This window comes from Rhincodon typus, chromosome 27, assembly GCF_021869965.1.
Source record: "Rhincodon typus isolate 14 chromosome 27, sRhiTyp1.1, whole genome shotgun sequence".
NCBI classification, from domain to species: domain Eukaryota; kingdom Metazoa; phylum Chordata; class Chondrichthyes; order Orectolobiformes; family Rhincodontidae; genus Rhincodon; species Rhincodon typus.
In genome coordinates, this window is record NC_063358.1 from 2,026,818 (window position 1) to 2,051,054 (window position 24,237).

The 24,237-nt window shown below is 37.9% G+C and overlaps 1 protein-coding gene across 1 annotated transcript; it reads left to right on the forward strand.

Moving 5' to 3' along the window:
• Positions 1–195: 195 nt before the first annotated feature.
• Positions 196–14,570, forward strand: eif3i (eukaryotic translation initiation factor 3, subunit I). Its single transcript, XM_048612907.1, has 9 exons — positions 196–201; positions 996–1,068; positions 2,276–2,425; positions 3,922–4,049; positions 5,953–6,063; positions 7,909–7,998; positions 12,551–12,624; positions 13,953–14,045; positions 14,418–14,570. Exons 1-9 carry the CDS (start codon positions 196–198, stop codon positions 14,497–14,499), a joined length of 807 nt encoding a protein of 268 aa, XP_048468864.1. The 3' UTR covers positions 14,500–14,570.
• The last annotated feature ends 9,667 nt before the right edge of the window (positions 14,571–24,237 follow it).

Genomic DNA, 24,237 nt, shown 5'->3' on the forward strand with positions numbered 1-24,237 from the left:
CTGCCAGAGGAAGTGGTGGAGGCTGGTACAATTACAACATTTAAAAGGCATCTGGATGGGTATATGAATAGGAAGGGTTTAGAGGAATATGGGCCAAATGCTGGCAAATGGGACTGGATTAAATCAGGATATCTGGTCGGCGTGGACGAGTTGGACCGAAGGGTCTGTTTCCGTGCTGTACATCTCCATGACTCTATGACTGTAAGTCACAATTCCCATAGGGATTACTCTTTTGGAAATTCTTTGGTAGATTTTCGACACTGTAAGACTGAATAATTTGAATGTTGAAAAATCTTACTATCTGGTAGGTGACTACTGCCACAATTACCATGATATTGTAGAATTTGAGCCATAATAAGTACTTCCATTTTTATGCATTTTATAAAATTGTCTTTTTAAAAGAAACCACTTCCAGTTTTTTTTCTAAGTTTCTATCTCATGAGAAAATCTACTTTTGCAATGCAGAAAGACATTTTGATTGCATTTATCCTTAATGCAAATGGATGCCATACACATTGAAGTGATTCTGTATAATCAGTGAAATGCAGTGCAGAATGTTTAATGTTTATGTAATCCATTGTTTGTGCACTGATCTCTGCTAAGATCTGGTGGGACCTAGTGATGTGAATACAGTAATGTGTAACAAAATACATTTAACCGCTACAGCTTGAATTTTGCAACTTCAGAATTTGCATCTTTGCAGATAAAATCTAGCAGTTTTAAATTGTGAGTTATCCAGAAACCTAACTATTCTTTATAGCAAGGTCACACACCTGGCAAGATAAATTGTTTGCATATCATAGGGGAGTCTTAATCAGACTGAGGAAATTCCTGTTCCCTGACATCTTTTGATTACTCCAGAAGACCATCAGATTACATGATGTCACTTTCTCACAAGTATTCAGTAAAGCAACATTATTCGAAGGAATTAAAGTTGTTGTCTGTACATGTGTTTTGAATTTCCATACAGGTACTTCATTTTCTCCTTAATCTAGCAATCAGGGGATACAAAACAAGTGTTAACTGGTTCAGCAGATAACTCATGCAGACTTTGGGACTGTGAAACAGGTAAGCTGTCATTAGTCTGTACAATTACATTTGTAAGTGTCAGTGTTGATATTATTGAATTAGTAATCCAGAGACCCATTCTAATGTGCTGGGGATATGGGTTCAAATCCCATCATAGCAGGTGGTGAAATTTAAATTCAATAAGCCTTGTCTAAGGCCAACTATGTAACCATTGTCAATTGTTACACAAATCCATCTAGTTCACCAGCTTTCTTTGGGGAAGGAAATCTACCTTGCTTAACATGTCGAGCACGCATATGACTCCAGACCCACAACAATGAGATGGGTTCTTAACTGTCCCCTGAAATGGCCCTAGCAAGCCACTCCCTTCAGGGTAATTAGAATGGGCAACAAATGCTGGCCTAGCCAGTGACCCCTGCATTTCATGAGCATATTAAAAAAAAGTCATTTTCTATATCAGAAGATTTTATTTTTCCCTGATTTCCTCCCTTTTCTTTCCAAAGGTGTTACTTTCTAGCTAGAAGGTCCTTTCTGACAGTTGCCCTTTCTTATATTATGCTCAATTCACCACTATTGAAATGCAGGCCTTGACAATAATTGCGAAGATGCTTTCTGAAGTAATCAGCACTGATGCTGCTGAGCCCTGTCTAATTCTAACACACGCACCTTCACAGCAGTGGTCAGGGTCTGACACTGTAACCAAATATATATCTTTTCTGTCTCCCTTAAGCCACTCAGCCTGTGTGTTAATAGGGCAGTATGAGATCAGCTAACTGTGGGCAGAACAAAATTTGGATGTGAGATTTCCTAGTCTTTATGTATGTCTCAGTTACCAGCTAGATAAACTTGTTGAGCCACCAGGCATCCTGCTTCACAAATGTGACCACACTTTAAAAGAACTTCATTGGTTGTTAAGCCCTTTGAAACATCCAGTGGTCATGAAAAGCATTATAAACACAGTTCACTCTGTCATTTCGTTTTACCAGTTTATTGGTTAATGTGCAGTACCAAAGACCTAAGAATTAAGTTTTATATACTGAAGGTTATGTAAATCTTTATATTAGGATTACTTTCCTGTATTTGTAAATTATGACTGTTAAAATAAAGTTTGCTAATTTTGTTAAATGTTTTATCTGCTGTATTTAATTCTATTCTCATGCAATATTGTACCGTTTTTAGCACTGCCTACTTGAATTGCAAATTCTGTTTGTTTTACATTCATCAGATTAACAATTTTCATTACTAGGGAAGCAGCTTGCTTTTTTTAAAACAAGTTCTGCTGTCAGAACGGGTGGATTTGACTTCAGTGGAAACATCATCATGTTTACAACTGACAAGCAGATGGGCTACCATTGTTACGTCAGCTTCTTTGACATACGAGACCCTGCTCAAATAAGTAAGGAAATATGTTTTAATAGTTACAAGAAAAAGCTTCCTTCAAAGATTAAACTTCTCTTAAGGAGCATTTTTAAAGAAAGACTGAACTTTTAGTACCAGCTGGTTAAATTACAGGTAAGAAAATCTAGTGGGATATGGTACAAGAGCAGCTCACATGTAGTAATCTAATTTTGTAATCTTCGATCTCTCCACCAGTGCGTTCGTTTTTATGGATACAGATTATAGGTACACACAGATAAAATGAATGTTTTCAATGCCCATGTTTACAAAATAGGCAGATCTTGTAATTTTATGTAGTTTTCAGGAACATGGAAGCATTAAAATAATACATAAGTATTTTTCTTTGCGTATGAATTTATGATTGTTTATGCAATAACTGAAGATCCATAATTAATTTGGAACTGTCAACTGAGAATTTAATTTGGAACCTTACTATTGTTTAAAATGGGCCATGAATTGAAAATGTTAAGCGGTTATTAGTCTAACCTTAAAACTAACCTCCATGTGAACAGATTGATGAAAGTGAAATTGGACTTGATTTCCATTGTGGTAACCATTTGATGGTGCTGTTTTCTCGGTGATAAAGCTGATGTGGTATTGATCCTGTTTGATAAAATATTTAGCAACAATAAAGATTAACCGTTGCCTCATTAATTTTGGGAGCTTTTCGTCTCACTATATATTTTTCCTGTTCTTGTTTTTGTTATTTTGACTTTGGCAACTATTTATTTTACGTGCAGTATATTTAAAGAACACAGCAGTGTGAAATCCTTGAACAAAGGAAACAGGGTTGCACTACTTGCTTTCAACATATTAATGCTCCCTTTGTGTCCTAGTTTTGTGCTGCAGCAGATAAATTATGTAATTTAGTACTGGGTTCTAATAGCTGAAAACCTGTTAAAATTGATGCCACCTGCATTACTTCAACTACTGCTTGTTGGATAATACTGCTGTGTTTGTTTCTCTCAGTTGTGTCCTGCATTCTATTTTTGTTTTGATCTTGATAGTATTATCCATGACATCAATCCAACCTCTGCAACCTACATTCTCCAGCCTTTCACCCCTCAGTATCTTTTAACTCCCTGACTCTAACCTCCTACCAACTGCCATTAGTTGAACACTTGGAAGCGCCTCATCTCTGCTTTTTAGAACTCCCTCTCCTCCCTGATCTTTACACTTTTAAAAAACACTAACTAATTATTTAAGCTTTAAGTCTACTTTTATCAGGTCTCCTGATAAAACTCTCATATGTGAGAGCTTTCTGTGTACAAGATGACTCAGTTTTCTCTGTGTGTACAATTCTGTGCACGAATTGGCTGCCTTTCTTTAACATTATAACAGTAACTGCATTTCAAAAGTACTTTATTGGCTGGAAAATGCTTTGAGATGACCTAAAGTTAGGAAAGGTGCTATGTAAATGTAAGACCTTTTTGATCTTTTATTGAGTAACCTCAGAGCTTTAATTTTATATTTACTTTCCTTATTAATTTTTAGGTAACAATGAACCGTATATGAAGGTACCAGCCAGTGAGTCAAAAATAACCAGTGCTGTTTGGGGACCTCTTGGAGAGTTTGTCATTGCAGGACATGAAAATGGTGAATTAGTACAATACAGTGCTAAGGTAAGGAGAAATAGCCGAATGATTGCAATCTGGTGGCAACATCAGAATATAAATGACATGCTGAGCGCACTTTTAGAGTAGGTGTTACCACCTCACAAGCAGAGCTTTGCCTCTGGAGGCAGAGGACAAACAGCAATGATGGTTTAACAGTGTTTTTTCACAACTATGTAGACGTTTTGAAAGTGGATAGTCTGTTGCTAGAATGGCATATAATGTGGGAACAATGTGATGAGCTTGCATCAGGAACCCGCATACCGTAAAACAGTGATCAATAACACATTTGCTTGATCTCTATTAATGTGGTCAAGAAGGAAGGTCTGTCCATACAGTTGCAAAATAATAATAGGTTATGCCAAACTAATTTCCATTTAGAAGTATGAGTATATTTGTTATTATCTACATTAATCAGATATTCTGCTCTTGTAGAGCTAATGAGAGAAAAAAAGCAGAATTGGAAGAAAAATCATAGATTTGTTCAGAACAGCAGGACTTAAACTGACCAAGAAATAGCAGACACAGATGTAAATGATGGAAGGTAGAAAACTAAATTAATGCAGAAAAAATAAATAGCATTTAAAGTAAACGAGGGAGATCTCTCGGAGAGAGAACGATCATAAAAGATAAACAGAGCCTTTACATCATATACTGTGTTGGGTAGCAATGTTCATGATTATGTTAGATTGATATCCCTAACCGATGTCTCTAATCCCAGTTATCAGCAGGGCTTTACCTTTGATGTTGTAAGTTGTATAGAGATGTACAAGACTATGTTTATCTTGTTGAGAAAGAGGTAATATCTGCTAAGGATGTTGAATTTTTAGTTTTTGAAAATGTTTTCTGATTATGTTATATATTATGTTATGTTTATATGTCATTTTTTAATTAGAAAAACAGTAGTCTTTGAACAAATCTGAAATTATCTCATCAACACAATTCCCAATGACTGACTTGATTTGGGGTGAATGGACCACACTTTATTGTCCCCCACTGTATCATACTCCTTTAACACTTGAGTTACTTAAGTAATAATCCGTAAAGTACGTGGAATTGTCCAGGCAAAATGCTTCAACATTTTTTTTCTCTCATCACTAGGAATGCCAATAAAGGGATGAAGTTAGGTTAATTTGCTGGCTGTTCCTGTTAATCCACTAGTCATCCAGTTTGAAATGCCAGCAAGATGATTTTGATAATGTAGAAACATGACTTAGCAGTAAATTTTATAGATGTCCGTTTCTGAGAGATCTCTTCAAATAGTAGGTTTTCCTGCCTGCCATATTGATTTGCGCAGCCACTGACCAGAAAATCTACACTGTCTGCAATCATTGGTTAATTCTGAAACATCTTAAATTGTGATTGCCTCACTGTGATAACTGACTTCCTCCTCAGTTCTCTTTCTCACCATTTCTTTTACTGTCCATTTTCATCTTATATTTTCATTTTAATATTAATCTTGACAAGGAATATTGTTTTTATTTCCTTTGAAATTCAAGGTGTTTCTCAAAGAAATGTTTTTAATTTATAACAATCTACTGTGATTGAAAAATCACAGCTCTTGAGAATTGTGAATTTTGATGGACCCTTCCTGAGTCATGACGTTTTTTTTTTTGGCTTGTTTTCACTTAGAAAACTAAATGAGGTTACATTTCATTACACCAATGTGACCAGCTTTAGATAATGCCCATCACCCTTCTTGTCTACTGAATGGAGGAAAGCTTATTTATTTGAGAGGATGACCTGGTATTAATGTCCCAATTCTATGTCGATTAATGATTTTTAGAGAATTCTCCTTTGTTATTCTGGAGTCTTGACGGTTCTATCAAATATATGTCTTTGAAGTGATTGAACAATGATGATTTGTTTGTATTTTTTGCAATTATTGACACTTATGTTACTTTATTGACAGTCTGGGGAAATAATGACAAAAGTAAAAGAACACACCAAACAAATTAACGACATTCAAACATCCTTAGACCTGACCATGTTTATCACAGCTTCAAAGGACAGTACTGCTAAGGTAGGCAGTGTTTTCCAGTGTCACAACCTTGTCACTTTTCTGTTGTAAGCTGAACTGTGGATTCATACAGGTTCAATATTCGATTCCAAATTGTGTTTGTAGAACTATTATAACATCATGTACAAAGTCTGTTTTGCAATATTAAAAATGAGGATTTTTGTTGAAGAATAAGATTTGACTAGCCTGGCTATATCTGAAGGCATTAATTTTGCTAATTTGGTAGAATAAGTGCTTTATTCCATCAAATGTTGATGTGTTGTCAGGGACAGTAGTTCTGCAGATTCAAGTTTTTGGCTGTTGTCACCATGTTTGAACTGGAACTGGAAGTTGTCAAAAACACATATTTCTGGCACAAACTGAACTAAATGTTGATGCTCACTCTGTTAGTGAATTGGCGTCACCAACGTTTGAAATTTTTATTAATTAGATGTGGTTTGTTCTTAAATTTAATGTACTTTGCCATCTAGCCTACTTTTATGTTATGAAACATTTTGTAGGTTTTTGTTGAATAAATGTTCTTTATTGATAATGTAAGCATATTTGTGGAGGAATAATCTTTTAAATGATCTTATTTTAGTTATTAATTTTCTGTGCAGTTTGAGCTATGAATAGAGGCTGACAAAAGTTCATCAGGGCCACTTAAGCCAACCCAGAAACTTCACATTGGTACCCACCCTATCCTGTGATCACCCTCTGTTGCTTCCAAGCAAATTTATCACAGAATTTTGCAGAAGAAGCCATTCGGCCTATCATGTCTGCACCAGCTCCTCAAACGAACATCATTACTGTTTTCGTGCTTTCTCCCCATATCCTTGCTCATGATTTCCATTCAAATAATTATCCTACACCCTCTTGAATACTAAATTGAACCTACCTCCACCACAGTGCATTCCATCCCCTCCCTACTGGCTATATGAAAATATTTTGCATCACTTTTGCTCCTTTGCAATTTTTTTTTTGTTCACTGTGGAACATGGGTGTCACTGACTGGGCCCAGTATTTATTGCCTGTGCCCATTTGCCCTTGAGAAGGTGGTGGTAGTGAGCTGCCTCCTTAACCACTGCAGTCCATGTGCTATAGTTTGATCCACATTGCAGTTAGGGAGGGAATTCTGGGATTCTGACCCAGTGACACTCCAGTAACGCTGATATATTTCCAAGTCAGGATGGTGAGTGGCTTGGAAGGGCAGAGGGTACTGTTCCCTTGTGTCTGTTGCCCTTGTTCCTTCTGGATGGAAGTGGTCATGGGTTTGAAAGATTCTGTCTAAGGATCTTTGAATTTCTGCAGCACATCTTGTAGATAGTATGTGTCAGTGACGGAGGGAGTGGATGCTTGTGGATATGGTGCCAATGAAGAGAGCTGCTTTATCCTGGATTGTGTCAAACTTCTTGAGTGTTGTTGGAGCTGCCCCCATCCAGGCAAGTGGGAAGTATTCCATCACACTCCTGACTTGTACCATGTAGATGGTGGACAGGCTTTGCGGAGTCAGAAGGTGAGTTACTTGCTGCAGGATTCCTAGCCACCTTATTTATATGGGAAGTCCAGTTCAGTTTCTAATCAGTAGTAAGCCCCAGGATGATGATAGTGGGGGATTCATTTTAAATATGTGCCCTCTGCTTCTTGATCCATTAATGAGTGGGAACAGTTTCTCCCTATCTACTCTATTAAACGTGCTCTTGATTTTGAAAACTTCCAGTAGATGTCCTCTAGCCTCCTTCCCTCTAAGGAGAACAGTCCCAACTTGTGACATAGCAACACCAAAGACTATCACAATTGTAACTCAGTTTGAACTAATTTTATTTTTTCAGTTTTCTTGAAGTTTTCTTTCTTTATTCTGTATTGCAGCTGTTTGATTCTGCAAGTTTTGAACACTTAAAAACATTCAGGACTGAACGGCCTGTCAATTCAGCTGCTATTTCTCCTATTGTGGAGCATGTAAGTAACGTGTAGGAACGTTAAACAAGAACTATTCAAAGCTCACTCATGTAACCTACATTTTATCACTATACTTACTTTCCTGCTAAGTTACAATGCTGGGTTTAGTGAAAATAATGATCCCCCAACTTCTTTTTCTGTCTTTAGGGTTGCACATAATGAGTAATCAATCTCAAGCAAAAACAGAATCTGCTGGAGAGCCTCAATAGGGCTGGCAGCATTTGTGGAGAGAGAAACTGAGTCAACATTTTGGGTCAAGTGACCCTTTATCAAAGTAATCTATCTGCAGCCTGGTGATTCCTGGAATATTTTGCAACGCATTTAAACACCACTTTATTTCAGTATTCTCTGGAAACTCGTTTTTAAAAAAAAGAGAATGGCTGGAGAAGTGGAGAACACACTAGTGTCACAATGACTTTTCATGATTCACTAGTCCAGGTGCAGTCTTATCTTTGGATGTTCATCAACATCGTCAAATTGTTCCAGCTCCCTTCTACAAGGGAGTCAGGGTTATGGGGATCAAGCAGGAAAGTGGATTTGTAATCACAATCAGCACAGCCACGATCTTATTGAATGTTGGAGCAGGCTCAAGGAGCCGAATGAACTAGTGCTACTCCTATATCTTAAGAGAAAAGCATGATGTATTAGGTGCAGGGATGCAATAATTTTACATAAACCCAAATGGCCTATACAATTCATACAAATTTACCTAAATGGTTACATAACAGATTCTGTTGTGTACTATAAAAGTTTGTTTGATCAATTTCTATTTCACAAGGTTGAATTGGATTCAAAGGCATAGTCATACAGCATAGAAACAGACCCTTCGGTCCAACCCATCAATGCTGACCAAGTTTCTCAAACTCAACTAGTCCAACCTGCCTGCACTTGGTCCATATCCCTCCAAAACTTCCTGTTCATATACTTATCCAAATGTCTTTTAAATGTTGTAACTGTACTTGAATCTACCACTTCCTCTGGCAGTACATTCCACACACGAATCACCCTCTGTGTGATAAAGTTGCCCCTCTGGTCCCTTTTAAATTTTTCTACTCTCACCTTAAAAATGTCTTCTAGTTTTGAACTCCCCTATCAGAGGGTAAAGACCTTTCCTATTCATCTTATCTATGTCCCTCATGATTTTATAAACCGCCTATGCTCCAGTGAAAAAGTCCCAGCCTATCTAGCCTCTCCTTAGAACTCAAACCCTCCAGTCCTGGCAACATCCTGGTAAATTTTTTTCTGAACCCTCTTCAAATTAATAATATCCTTCCTATAACAGGACAACCATAACTGTACGCTGTACTCCAAATGTGGCCTCACCAACGTCCTGTACAACCTCAGCATGACCTATACTCAGGGGTCTGAGCAATGAAAGCAAGCGTGCTAAATGCCTTCTTAAACACCCTGTCTAACTGTGATGCAAACTTCAAAGAACTATGTACCTGAACCCCTAGGTCTCTAACTTCGACAACATTCCCAAGGGCCCTCCTTTTAATCATTACCATTAAGTCCTAACGTTGTGTGATCTAAAACTGGCTTGTCATAAGTTTCATCCTGATTTTTCATTGGCTTTTGAACTGGATAAATGGGGTCTGTATTGAGTCTGGGTAGACATGCTATTACAATTTTCATCTTTGCTTCATGCCACATTGTCGTCCACTGTAAATAGAAAATACAGTTTGTGCCATAAGTTGAGAAGCAACATTTGAAAGTAATTCATTACCTTGAACTTTAATGCCTGTAGCTCATGAGTTACTGCTTTAATGAGTTCCCAGAAATGTAAGCCTGGTAAGAGATCTGTGATAATGCATAAGGGTCACTGTTCCAGTTACACTTCAGAGCAGAGCAGGAGTGGTCCTTACACTTTCAAATCTTTTTTTACAAGTGATTTATTTTCCATTTATAATGGAGTTGGGGTTGTGAAGGATCTACGTTTGCATTTATTGTATCTAATCATTTATTCGCTCAGAGATTAACATCCAGGAACAAAAGTTATTTTTTAAGAATGTTATTTATATTTAAGTATGTAATTAATTCCTGGAGATACAAAAAGTTTTTATGATACAGTCAAAGTTATAATTTTTTTAATCTAATTTCTGAAGTAGTTGAAGTGTGCAATCTGGTTTGATGGTTGTGGATGTAAATAATCCATTTATCTCACCAGTGTTCAATTGGGAGCAGTCCTACCGTATTTACTGTAGGTTGTCTCATTGGATTAGTATTCCACTTAAATCTTGGTTACACTTCATTAACTGCATTGAAATGTAGAAGATCTGCTTTCACTTTTACTTTCCAGCTGTCTTCATAGAAGTTGCCATCTTTTTCCACTGATGGTGTACGGAGAGGACAGCTGATAATGCTATCATTACTTCTATGGATACAATAACACCCTCATACATCATGCATTGTAGGCATTCAACTTAATAGGAAAAGTCATTTTCAATTAAACTGTTTCTGCCTCACTGGCTTGGAGATGGAAGTTATTCATGTGTTGGTACTAATGTTATCTGCTTTTCTACTTGCTGAGACCTGAGCCAAGATTGCAGCAACTGGTTTTAAGCTTCCATTTTCAATCCTATAAAGGCATGATGCTGCCTTCCACACCTTCCAAAGCCTAACTGTTTACTGTAGATTTATAATTTAAACCATTAGCTACAAGTTTCCTTTAGCCCATTCTTTCAGAGCCGGTAAACCACGTTGATGCAAATGTTGCTGGTTTAGCTGAAATCAGAGCACTGTGTCCTTGACCTGTCTTGTTCACTAGGACTAAGGAAAACATTTCAAAAATAATGTATCTTCCATTCAAATGGAGATTTAGTAATGAGAAAATGGGGAAATAGTGGCATTGTTAATGGACTAGCAATCCAGAACCCCAGGTTATAGTGGTCTGTCATCATAGGTTTGAATCCCACTTGGCAAATGGTGAAAATTGAATTCAGTAAAATCTGGAATTAAAAGCCAGTCCAATGGTGACTGCATAACAATTGTCACATTCCTTAACCCAGAAATGACTTGTTTTATTTAAATGTACTAAATCACATCCCATGGACTATTAGCAAATATTTAATATTGCCTGTTGATTCAAGAGGAACATTTTAATCTAAATTATTCAACAACATTCAAATTTTAAGCAATACTTGATCTCTTTGGTTTCTGAGTCTGGAACATGTACAGATCTAAGCTTTCACAGTGTCAAATGTGTTGATTCTGTGGCTGGGGAAAGCAGACTGCAGGTGTATCCACAGATTGCTCCAAAACAATAGGACAAATGATACCTCTCTACACTTTTTTAGGTGTTTATACATGAATAAGCAGTGTGCTTTTGTAATAGGTAGAATTGGTAAGCAGGTGGGTATAACCTACATGTTTCAATTGTAGTAAAACCTCTACCTGTACTGGGTTGGAGATGGGAGGGGAATACAATGTGGGTGAAAATTCTATAGTCTATCCTCTTTGGATCATGTAGCCTCAGAGTCAGAAATCCAGCCTGTAATACTAGCAGTTTAGGTCAAACTTCACTTCTTTGTTCACATTTTTGTCCAGTCTAAATGTTGTGAGCAACTGGTTTGGAAAGATTTGCTCTGTGCAATGTTATGTCATTATTAGATAAATTCTAAGTCCAAAACCAGGATCTTGTACATAGCTTGAATTGTATGCAACTTAATCAGAGTATTAAAGTTAAACTTTAAATGTGACCATTTGCAGCTCAACAACCCACAAAGTCAAAAAGTTTGAATGCTTCTGATCTAGATCAACTGTTTCTCTGCTAGTGTGATCAGAACTGCTAGCAAAAAGGATGCAGTAGATTAAGGACAAATTGTGAACCCATCACACTCTTGGTTTAGAACCAACGCTGGTTGGGTTAGTTCGCAACATTTTTAATTATTTGATATGGCCGTCTTTAAATTTTATTCAGTCAGGGTTAAAGTGTCAATGTAATTTTGTGACCCAACATACTGTTCATGTGAAATTAAATCATCTTGAGAATGAATCATTTCTGGGTTAAATCATCTAACAGATCTTCAGGGCAGATCTGTACATACGCAGTGTTTATGAGATATGACTCACTTTCCTGCTTAATTGACCATATCCAAAGCAGAACTAAACAGTGATGAGACCACCCTTTGCAGTACATGCAATGAACATTAAAGGGTGATTGTGTTTTTGTGTTAAACCTTTAACTGTGTGGAGTTGGTTTGCAGTTTATAGTTTGTGAAGATGTTTCTTTGTGTAGAAGATTTTTACTTGTTATGACGTATAATTTCAAAGCTGATAGAGCAAAGCTGTCTTTTTACAGCTGTAATATGCATCTGAATATTGCAGTTTTTCTCAGAGCTGGACTGTATTCTTCTGCCCATCATATATGGTGTGATACACGTTTCTATATTTGGAGACGATTGTCCTTCAGTTAGTTGTCAAAGACCATTGTACTGCATTCTAGAACATCCTGTGTGAGTCTGACCAGTGAATGAAGTATTGCTGCTGTCAGTGTGGTATTCTTGTGGTTTACTTTGGTTAATTGTATCAATACTGGATTTTGATTTAATAGGTTGTCCTTGGTGGTGGTCAGGAAGCAATGGATGTCACAACGACCTCCACTAGAATTGGCAAGTTTGAGGCTCGGTAAGTAACAACGTTGTGGAGTTAATTCATTTAAACTTTTATTTTGATATGTTATCTTTTACATTTTGAGTGTTTAGCTCAGCATTATAAATTCTGTATTTTACCATACAGTTCACTCACTAAGCTTGGTGCCCGACTCACCGCTAATTAAGGGAAATATTGTATGCCATTGGGATGGATAGTACTGTCCATAGTGCAGCTTGGAATTATTGTTTCAGAAAGGTTTATTTTCCGAAGGATGTCATTTGCTGATGCCACTCCAATGTGGGTTACCTATACTTCAGTTGTTTGTCACTATTTCTGTCAGTTCTTCACATTATGCTTTACATTACTCTGTTGCATGGCTTCTTTTACGATTTGTGTTCTCCTTCCTAATGATGGTGAATGAAACCATCCTGATCATGTTATTTTGTTGGGCTTGTCCTCAATGCTGTGCCAGGAATGTCGGTTGTTCCATTTGTGCGCAGCCTGAATTTGAGGACTGTTCTGCTGAATGATATTACTCCGTACCTTTTCTGTGATCGACTAATTGGGTGCGAACCTGCAATTCAGACAAGGAGCTTTCCGGAATTGATAGCTGAGACAGAGAATTTATTTTATCTTCAAAATACTTTTCACACTTACTTCAAATTAACATTTCAGTTAAAGACTTTACTTATAGACCATTTAGCCTTGAACTTGTTCAATCTTAAATATGACTTTCCGATTGTAGAGCATTTAAATTAATTTTTCTGCTTCTTTACTTCATGATGCCAAAGGACTCCAACTAAGATTCAGTTTATTTGATTCTGTATGTTATGATGGAGTAATTTTGAGAGGTTGATCATTAATGGAGCCAGTGTAGATCAGACTTATGAAATGTTCAAACATATTTATCTTTTTAACAAATATAATTTAGTAGCCTATCTTTAGGAAAACAAAAGCAAACAGCAAAGGCTGTGTTCTAGACAAGAGATGACCTTTACTTGCAAGAAAAGGTTGCTTAGCTCAGTTGACTGGATGGCTGGTTTGTGATGCAGAGTGATGCTGGGTTTAATTCCTACACTGGCTGAGGTTATCATGAAGGAATCACTTTCTCATCTCTCCCCTCACCTGAGGCGTGGTGACTCTCAGGTTAAACCCTCAGTAGTTGTCTCTCTCTAACAGGAGACTAGCCCATGATCTTCTGAGACTATGACGACTTTACCTTTTAATATCAGGATGATATCGGCTGGAGTTTTAGCACAGTTCCGTGAATCAACTTAATTCATACTTGTGGCTTCAGACAAAATACAGTATAATGATGTGGCCCTGTACAATAGTTTAACCAACTCGTTTTCTCTTTTTAGATTTTTCCATTTGTCATTTGAAGAGGAGTTCGGTAGAGTGAAGGGTCACTTTGGACCGATCAACAGTGTGGCTTTCCATCCTGATGGGAAAAGGTTAGCACAATAAATTTGATAATTGTATTTGAAGCTTTTTGATGTAATATATTGAACTGCATTGAAACTAATAGAAGGGATTTTTAAAAATTTATTGTTTTCGCTCAAGTGTTGCTGTTCTTCAATCGATCTGTTCCAGACATTTAGAAATGTTTAGAGACAATTGATATTTGGGGTTTCTTATTTTCTTGGTTCTGAGGTGGGACAAAGAAGGAATGTGTGCAGAAACTTAATTTTGTAAATAATAGTATGAATGTCCACACCAATACCATTTTAGTTCTTAAATATTATTACCCTGCTTTCTAATACAAGCTTGGAGTAGACAAGACTGACCTAGGGCCTAATCTAATCAATACTATTTGTTCTTTACAGTTACAGTAGTGGAGGTGAAGATGGTTACGTGAGAATACATCATTTTGACCCACAATATTTTGAATTTGAGATGGAATTTTGAGGAAATGAGAGATCATTACTTGCAAATTGTATTGCAAGAATTATTTTGTTAAATAAAAGTATACAAAAGAGTATTATCATTAATGTACTCTGTATCTCATCAATTCAGTTGTTCTGCGCAATTGGAGATATGCACAGCAAATGTTTTACAGTGTAACGACAAAGACTTGAACAGAAAAATCATTTGCCCTATTTAATTTTTCATATTATAGATGTGTAACATGGACCACTTTGCAAAGATCAGCACTAGTTCTTGATGTTTTTAAAATAAAAATTGGCTTCAATGAAATTGGAAGAATGTTTGCTTCAGTTAACTTTCTAAATTAAATTCTGAATTAGTGCACTGAAACAAAGGACTGTTTCATTAATGTTCTGAAATAAAAATAATTTGTTTGAGCACAAAGTTAATTTGTCAGTGGAGTTATTTTAAATGTATTATTGTTCGTGTTGTTGAAATGATTAATATTTAGACTTCTGTACCTGATTTATCTACTGTGTAGAATGAAGACTTTATTTGTCCAAGAAGGAATTCCAAACAGGACTTTTCACACAAAATTTGGATTGAAAATGTTTTACAGCAAGATAGGACTAAAATTTTGATTCTCAATTGACTTTGCTGTACATTCTGATTTCGTACTTCTGCTAAACTTGCTGTGTATACATAGTAAGTCATTCATAATCATAAAAAGTCCTACATTGATCTTGTATTTCACAAATTGAATAGTTAGATATTTCTATTGACTTTCATATAATCGTAACTACAATGGCTTTTATGTAACATTGGAAACTGTATGTGTGCTAATTTTGCACCTAGTACCAGTTTGTCTAAATTTTGCTCGTGGCTAGAGTGCCTGGTTGAAAGCTAACAATGATTTTAATTACAGGAAATGTGGAGGCAATGGCCCAGTGGTAAGATTGCTGGACTGTTAATCCAGAGACCCAGGTAATGTTCTGGGGAACTGGGTTCAAATGCTGCCACAGCAGATGGTGGAATTTAAGTTCAACAAAGAATCTGGAATTAAGAGTCTAGTGATGACCATGAATCTATTGTCGATTTTTGGAAAACTCGTCTAATTCAGTAATGTCCTTTAGGGAAGGAAACTGCCATCCTTACCCAATCTGGCCTACATGTGACTCCAGAGCCACAGCAATGTGGTTGATGCTTAACTGCCCTCTGGGCAATTAGGGATGGGCAATAAATGTTGGCTCAGCCAGCGATGCCCTCATCCTTTGAATGAATTAGAAAAAAAAGACAGACTATATTGTCTTCTCTCAAAGCACTGGAAAAACCAATGTTCAGGTGCAGAATTAATATACAGTATATCAGCTGCTGATATTTCAGTCTTAAATTGCTGGTGCAGTATAAGCTTTTCCGTGATCCCCCACACAATTGTAATGGTTTGTTTGCAATCACTATTACGTATTAAAATTGAAAAGTCTCCTGACAGAGATACGAGAGTGTTCAACAAAAGCTAAACTCACAATCTGGGTACTTATTTTTTTAAAATATCATTTCTTGAGAAATATCCAAGTAATCACTGAAAAAGGAAAGCAAAATAGACATGCCCCATTGCAGATCTAGAGCATTTTGTGGTAATGCAGTTTGTCATCTTAACATTTTTTTTTGCAAATTCAATTTTGACAAGCACTTTATTGAACTGAGATGGATACAATTGTCTGTAAGGTTTCCTTTCTTGGTCTAAATCTGCAAAGATCATAATGATCTAATGCTAACTCTGTCTTTATTTCTATCAACTGAAAGTATTTGTTAGGATAAATGTGTTGTTTAATGCTGTTATCTTTTCCTAGGGTTTTCAGCAATTAGAACAAGGTCCACAATTAGCAAGAATGATGTAGTTAGCAAGACAGTTAAATTAGTCGAGATAGTGCTGGTTGCTGACAAAATTCATCCAAAGGGTTCTTTGTGAAAGCATTTGTGAAATAGGTTAGCACCCAAGACAAGGAGCAATCAAATATTTCTGGAAAGAGAAAATCCAGTAAGCTAAATCAGTACATTCAACATTATAAAAATTCTTTCTGCTCCTTTAAATGAGTTTATTTTGAGTTTGAGTGCAATGTTCCCAACAGTTCTGCCTCTGGATTACTACTCAAACAATGAAAACAATAATTTAGGATTACTATTGAAAGTAATATACTGGCTGATTACACCGATAGAGGTGACATTTTGTGTTTAATTATTCTGTGGTAATATTGCTACTAGAAAAGGTTCTATTGTCTGAAACAGCTTGTATTATGAACAGCTATCACCTTCATGCTACAATGAATAAAGTACTGCTACAAATCAACAGCAAAGCCCATTTTAATAAAAATCTAACTTACTGCAATGTTATATTGTGGGATTACAGAAAGATTTTACAAAAGTGCCTTGGTAATGTAGTTTTGGGCTTGAATTTCTTACGCAGTTGGTTCCTAAATCCAATGTTGCTGCAAACAAATAAGAGTAGGAAGGCACCTTTCCCCTAACTGTGCCGAGTAGCACTGATTAGAAGCGTGGGATTAGAACTAAATTCCAAATTGTGACCAGACAGGGGGAGTGGATACAGTGAAAAGGAAAGAAAGATAAAGCAAATGAGAGTATAAAATGAACAAAAATTGTGCTGAAGTGTCTTCAGAAAAAATATCATCCCTCATTTCTTTTGATTATGGCATTATCTCACCCTTGAGAATTAAAGCAACGAATAAAATGTAAACTGCAGAGCTTTAGCCAGCATATGTGTGTCTCTCATAGTGAAGGTGGGAGAACTGGTCGCATGGGGAATGCAGTGCTGTCAGCAATGATAAAATATTAGTAGCAATCGCATTCACTTTTAACTTAAAGATTGCTGCAGATGAAAGAGGACAGTGACTTCAAACACATGAACAGAAACTGAATTTAAAATGAAAATTCATTTTACATATTATCTACATTTGAAGAATTTTATAGACAACGTTATTTAAAATGTCCCTAAGCTCATTACAATTTAGGGCTGGGAATTATGTTTTTGCAAAATCTCACCAAATTTCTTGATTTTGTTAGTTCATTAGAAGTCTTTGAGAAAAATATTAGACTGCATCCAGTTTTTTTTAAAAAAATCAATCTTGTGGATTTTGCTGCTGACTCAGCACGCCAGTTTGCCAAAATGCTTCACTGAACAGAATGCATCATATTCACCCTGCAGTTTGTGCAAAGATAGCTGATCATAGTTAAATTACTCCAAAAATCCTGGTTCTGAAGGGGAAAAGTAGTGTGTTTCTGCTGATTCCTCTTCAATAACCTCCTGCTGGCATCACTTTAGACGGGAATACCACGATCAAATGCTCCACTGATATTCGCTGTCAAGGTGTTTGTGTGTATTATGAATGAGAGTGATTTGGAAGAGACACCACCATTTCATACGTAGGAGTCCTGAAAAAGGGTCACTGGACTTGAAATGTTAACTGTTTCTCTCTCACCAATTCTGCTGAACCTGCTGAATTTCTCCGACAATTTCAGTCTTTGTTTCAGACTTCCAGCATCTACAGTTCTGTTCTATTTCAGTATGTAGGGGGTTCGTTAGCTTGGATGGCTGGTGTGTGATGCAGGGAGATGCCAACAACATGGGTTCAATTCCTGCACTGGCTGTGGTTACCATGAAGATCCCATCTTGTCAAACTGCACCCCCCCCGCACCCCCCCCCCACCCCAACCCCTCTTTGTGTCATCTGCGGTAACCTTCAGGTTAAACTAGTCATCGCTGTAATGAGACGGCCGACCTCTGGGATTTTGGCAACTTTACCTTTTACTTATAGAGCCAGACCCATGCAAGGTCAAGTTGCTTACAGGAGAAGAGATGAGAAAAAAATAAGTGAAGAAATAAAGCTGCATTGTGAAGTAAAATCAAAGCTTTCCGGTCATTCCATCGACAAGATACATTGAGTCATACAGCATGGAAACAGACCCTTTGGTCCAACTAGTCCACACTGACCATATTCCCAAACTAAACGAGTCCCACTTGCCTGTGTTTGGCCCATATACCTCCAAATTTTTCCTATCCTTACCAAATGTCTTTTAAATGTTGTAACTGTAGCTGCATCCACCACTTCCTCTGCCAGTTCATTCAACAATCAAACTAATTCTCTGTGTAAAAAAGTTGCATCTCATATCCTTTTTAAAACTTTCTCCTTTTACCTTAAAAATATGCCCTTTAGTTTTGAACACCTCTACCTTAGGGAAAAGACCTCTGTTATTCACCTTATCTATGCCCCTCATGATTTTATAAACCTCTATAAGGTCACCCCTCAACCTCCTACGCTCCAATGAAAACTGTCCCAGCCTATCCAGCCTATTTTTATAACTCAAACCCTCCATTTCCAGCAGCAATATCATAAATCTTTTCTGAACCCTCTCCAATTTAATAACATCCTTCCTATAGAAGAGTGACCAGAACCGTACACAGTACTTCAGAAGAGGCCTCACCAATATCCTGTACATGATGTCCCAACCCCTATACTGAAGGTCTGAGCAATGAAGGCAAGAGTATTAAATGCCTTCTTAACCAGCTGTGACGCACATTTCAAAGAATTATGTACCTGAGTCCCCTAGGTCTCTGTTATTTTATTTTTGAGCCCAAATATGGTAAACAGGTGCCAACTTTATCAATGGTGCTGTCTCCCAAACAGCACTGAAAGGATGCACACCCATAGCAGATTTTTAACTGAAGTGATTGTACACTAAGGTTTGTAAATGTGTATTAAAGCTTGAATTGACAATGACTGACTAATCCTGATACTATATCACCTTTTGTTCCCAAACATGGCTGAAAGTCAGCTCAAAAATCCCCTGATACCTGAGACCAGAAATCCAAACCATGTTTATAATGATAATGTCAAAACAAATTGCATTGGTTAAAAACATTGGTTGGAAAATAAAAAAAAAATATTATGCAGCTCCTTTAGCAAATATATCCTCATTACTGCATTAAGATACAGTGATTAAATATGATAATGTACGTTGCTTTCAACTGAAATTTTGGGATAGTTTATTTTCAGCTACCAACACATGCCAAAAAAAAATCTACATTCCATCTAGTTCACCCAGTAATCTACTGGTGATGGGAACAGGAGTAGGCCATTCAGCCCCTTGAGCCTGTTCCTCCATTCAATGAGATCATGGCTGAACTGTGACCTAACTTGTTATACTATCCCTGATTACAGCTACATTTCTCCATTCTCCCCCAACTCTTGAATGACTTCCTGTACCAGAGTACTATGGACAGTTTGTTCATCCTCCCAACAACCCCCGTTCTCACCCAGACAGGGAGCAAGAATCTCAAACCTGTTAGATAAGCTCAGAGCTGAGGCTCCTTCAGCACTACCTCCTGGATTCCTCCACCTGCCTCTCTCACAGTAACCCTCCGCCCCTCCATCCTTGAGCACTGACCGAATTCGAGGTAGTTAATCTAAGGGATGTGACTGTCTCCTGAAACACAGCATCCAGGAAACTCTCCCCCTTGCAGTGTTTGAAGCTCAGACTCCAGCTCATCAACTCTGAGCCAAAGTTCCTCAAGCAACTTGCTGCCGATGTGGTCACTCTGAACCACAGTGGGGGTTTACCATCTCCAACATCATGCAGGTACAACACATTTCCTGGCCTGGCATCTCTATTTAATCACATAGTTCTTAATTTGATTTGTAAAAATTTCATACTGGTCTTTTAGTTTGTAGTCTGTAAGGATTTGCCATATTTACCTTTGATCTGAAAGTTACCTGTAATGGATAGTCACACTGGTAGCTATCACCAACCAATAAACTCACCTTTGATGTCACTCTTTTATGCTGGGCCCTGATCCTAGGCTTCAATTTATCCTGTTTTTAAAAAAAACTTGCAAAGTGTGAGCCAAAATAAGTAAGCAAAATGATCTCTTCCCCTTTGCACCAAATTCCCAAGTTGCCTCCCAATTCTCTGAATTTGGTGTGGAGCTGGATGAACACAGCACGCCAGGCAGCATCAGAGGAGCAGGAAAGCTGACGTTTCTGAAGAAGGGTCTAGGCCCGAAATGTCAGCTTTCCTGCTCCTCTGATGCTGCCTGGCCTGCTGTGTTCATCCAGCTCCACACCTTGTTATCTCAGACTCCAGCATCGGCAGTTCCTACTATCTCCCTGAGTTTGGGTTTTGTCTCACTTTTGATGTGATCTTCCTGACTGTGCAAAGCTTATTTCTTACTAATGTTTATCAATCCCTATCTCATACCAAGCAATGCTTTAAGTTATATATTTTCAAATATCTGGAATGCGCATTTGAAATAACCTCTATCATTTTAAAGAACAAACTTTTACAGTTAACGTCAATAGTCACAGTGGCAGTAATTGTCATCGATCCTGAATAAATGGTTAAGACTATGATAAGCTGCTTTATGTTTTTGTGGATGTCAAAGACTTACTCGGTGCGTCATCAGAAATTCTCAGGCTGTGAAGACGCAGCAAAAATAAGATTTTCTATTCCTCAATTTAGAAAGAGCAGAGTGGGTGTTGGATGAATGTGACATGGTGTGAGTTAGAATAGGGGTATAGGGTATCAGAGGAGCTTGAGCTCGGAATGTGTAGGGGCAGCCAGGAATCTTTTGGAATGGTTACACCAAGAGATAACAAAGGCACAGACATGGGTTTCAGCAGCAGATGTACCATGGGAGGCCTGGAATTATGTGATTACTGAGACAAAAGTTGGTGACATTATAATGGTTTAGATACGAGATCAATGATATCTGAGGCTGGTTCAGACAGTTACCAGGGAATGGACTGCATGGCAGGGAGAATTGCTAAACATGGTTTTGCTCATTCATGGGACATGAATGTTGCTGGCTTGTCCATCCCTAGTTGCCCCTTGAGAAGGTGGGAGTGAGCTGCTTTCTTGAACCACTGCAGTCCATGTGCTGTAGGCATTCCCACAATGCCATTAGTGACAGGATTCCAGGATTCTGACCCAGTGACAACGGAAGAATTGAGTTTAAATCTAAAGTCAGTAGTCTTACCACTTTAAGAGCTTTAATCTCCCTCTCCTTGCCAGAATTCATCACAAGTAAACATTGTGGAACAGGGTTCTGTCCCAAATCCCTCCATTCATGGCTCAAAATTAGAGATTTAATCCTCTCCCTCCTCAGGAACATCAGGCTCGATATGTCAGCAGTTTTATTTATTCAATGCCCAGCTCAGAGGAGGAGTGACAATATTGTATTGGAATGTGAGGTCTGTGAAAAATATTCTAGTAGTCACTGGATTATTTTTTTCTACTTTTTGCTTTAATTCTTGCTGGGATCAGAAGCATTTATTTGAACTTTGTTGGAGGAAAGTCCGCACATGAGGTGAGACTTATAATAAAATATAATCTGTTGGAGCAGGCTGGATTTGGGAGCGTAATTACTTTCTCAGTCGATGCCCTTTTCTATCGCCAACATGCTTCACTTCACACTAATGTTTCTGTGATGCCAAAGTGGTTGGAAGAACATAAAGCAACATAAGCGCTTCCCAATAGGAAAGTAACAGAAAGGGCAAGAGAAGCAAATGTCTAAAAGTACTAGGATAGATCTGGGGACAGTACACCATTTGTACAAAATCATAAAGAAACAAGAACAGCACTGACAGCTGTCATCAATCTTGAGACCTGTGATCAGGATCCAGGGATGATGGATTTTAGCAGCTTCTGTGTGCCTTTTTTATCTTCTTTAGTGAACTGCTGAGGTGACCAGCTCAGAAACATCATGAAGCCTTGATCCAGCATCTGAAATTCATAATGAATAAGAAGGGTTTAGAGGGATATGGGCCAAACGCTGGCAAATAGGGCTAAATTTATAAAGGATATGTGGTCGGTATGGATGATTTGGACCAAAAGGTCTGTTTCTGTGCTGTACAGCTCTATGATTCTATAACAGTTGATTTTGGCCAATAGCTTTTTGCAAACCTTCAAATTGTTGCAGGATTGCTAAAATCTTCCACCTAGAAAGGATAAAAAGACCATTTTCTAATCACTTGTCACTCAGTCCTTTTTGGGGATGTACAACTGCTATAAAGAAATGGACACTTTTAAAGTATAAATTAAAAGAGAAAAGAAATTATAAGGAATGCTACGGAAACTCATTACACAACTCAATTTTTGATTTATTATCACACAATGAGTTGGATTGATTGTAGTTGGGTTATCTGAACAGAAAATGACATCTGGGCAGAGAATTCTTTCTTATGCCCTTTAAATGTGTGTCCTAGTTGACAACTCACTGGGGATGCATGTTTGAAATTAAACTCTGCAACCGCTGAAGTCATTTCAAAGGTTAATGACATTATGAAAGTATGTGAAATTCCTAAATTTACTTTAAAGGAAATGTGATTGTGAGATTGAAGTGCATGGAGGGCCTGGGTTGGAAATAATGCATTGGTGCAAAAAATAAGGTTAAAACATTCACAACAATCTTTAGCCAGAAGTTCCAAGTGAATGATCCATCTCAGCCTCCTCCAGTGGTCCCCAGCATCACAGATAGCTGCCTTCAGCCAATTCAATTCACTCCATGGGATATCAAGAAATGGTTGGAGACACTGGATGCTGCATTGCCTATGAAACCTGATAACATTCTGATAATAGTACTGAAGGCTTGTACTCCAGAACTTGCTGCTCCCCTAGACAAGTTGTTCCAGTACAGTTATAATACTGACATCTATCCAACAATGTGGAAAATTTCCCAAATGTGTCCTGTAGACAAAAAGCAGGACAAATCCAACCCAGCCAATTACTGCTCCATAAATGAACTCTTGATCATCAGTAAAGTGATGGAAGGTGTCATCAACAGCACTATCAAGCAGCACCTGCTCAGCAATAACCTGCTCAGTGACGCACAGTTTGGGTTCCGCCAGGGCCACTCAGCTCCTGACCTCATTACAGCCTTGGTTCAAACATGGACAAAAGAGCTGAATTCCAGAGGGGAGGTGAGAGTGACAGCCCTTGGCATTAAAGCTGCATTTGACAGAGTACAGCATCAAGGAGCCCTAGCAAAACTGGAATCAATGGGAATCGGGGGAAACTACACATTTGGTAGAAGTCACACCTGGCACAAAGTCAGGAGGTCAGTCATCTCAGTTCCAGGACATCTCTGCAGGAGTTCCTCAGGGTAGTGTCCTCAGCCCAACCATCTTCAGCTGCTTAATCAATGACCTTCCCTCCATCATAAGGTCAGAATTGGGGATGTTCGCTGATGATTGCACAATGTTCAACACCATTTGCGAGTCTTCAGATACTGAAGCAGTCCATATCCAAATGCATCAAGACATGGACAACATCCAGACTTGACATTAAAACTGGAAAATAACATTCGCACCACACCAATGTCAGGCAGTGTCCATTTCCAATAAGACACAATCTAACCACCACCTCTTGACACTCAATGGTGTTACCATCACTGAATCCCCGACTATCAACTTCCCTCAGGGTTATCTTTGACCAGAAACTCATCTGGACTTTCCATTTAAACACAGTGGTTACAAGATCAGGTCAGAGGCTAGGAATACTGCGGCCAGTAACTCACCTCCTGACTCCCCAAAGCCTGTCCATCATCTGCAAGGCACAAGTCAGCTGGATGGGGACAGCTCCAACAACATTCAAGAAGCTTGATACCATCCAGGACAAAGCAGCCCGCTTGATTGGCACCACATCTACAAATATTCAGTCCAACCACCATTGATGCCCAGTAACAGCAGTGTGTACTATCTACAAGATGCAC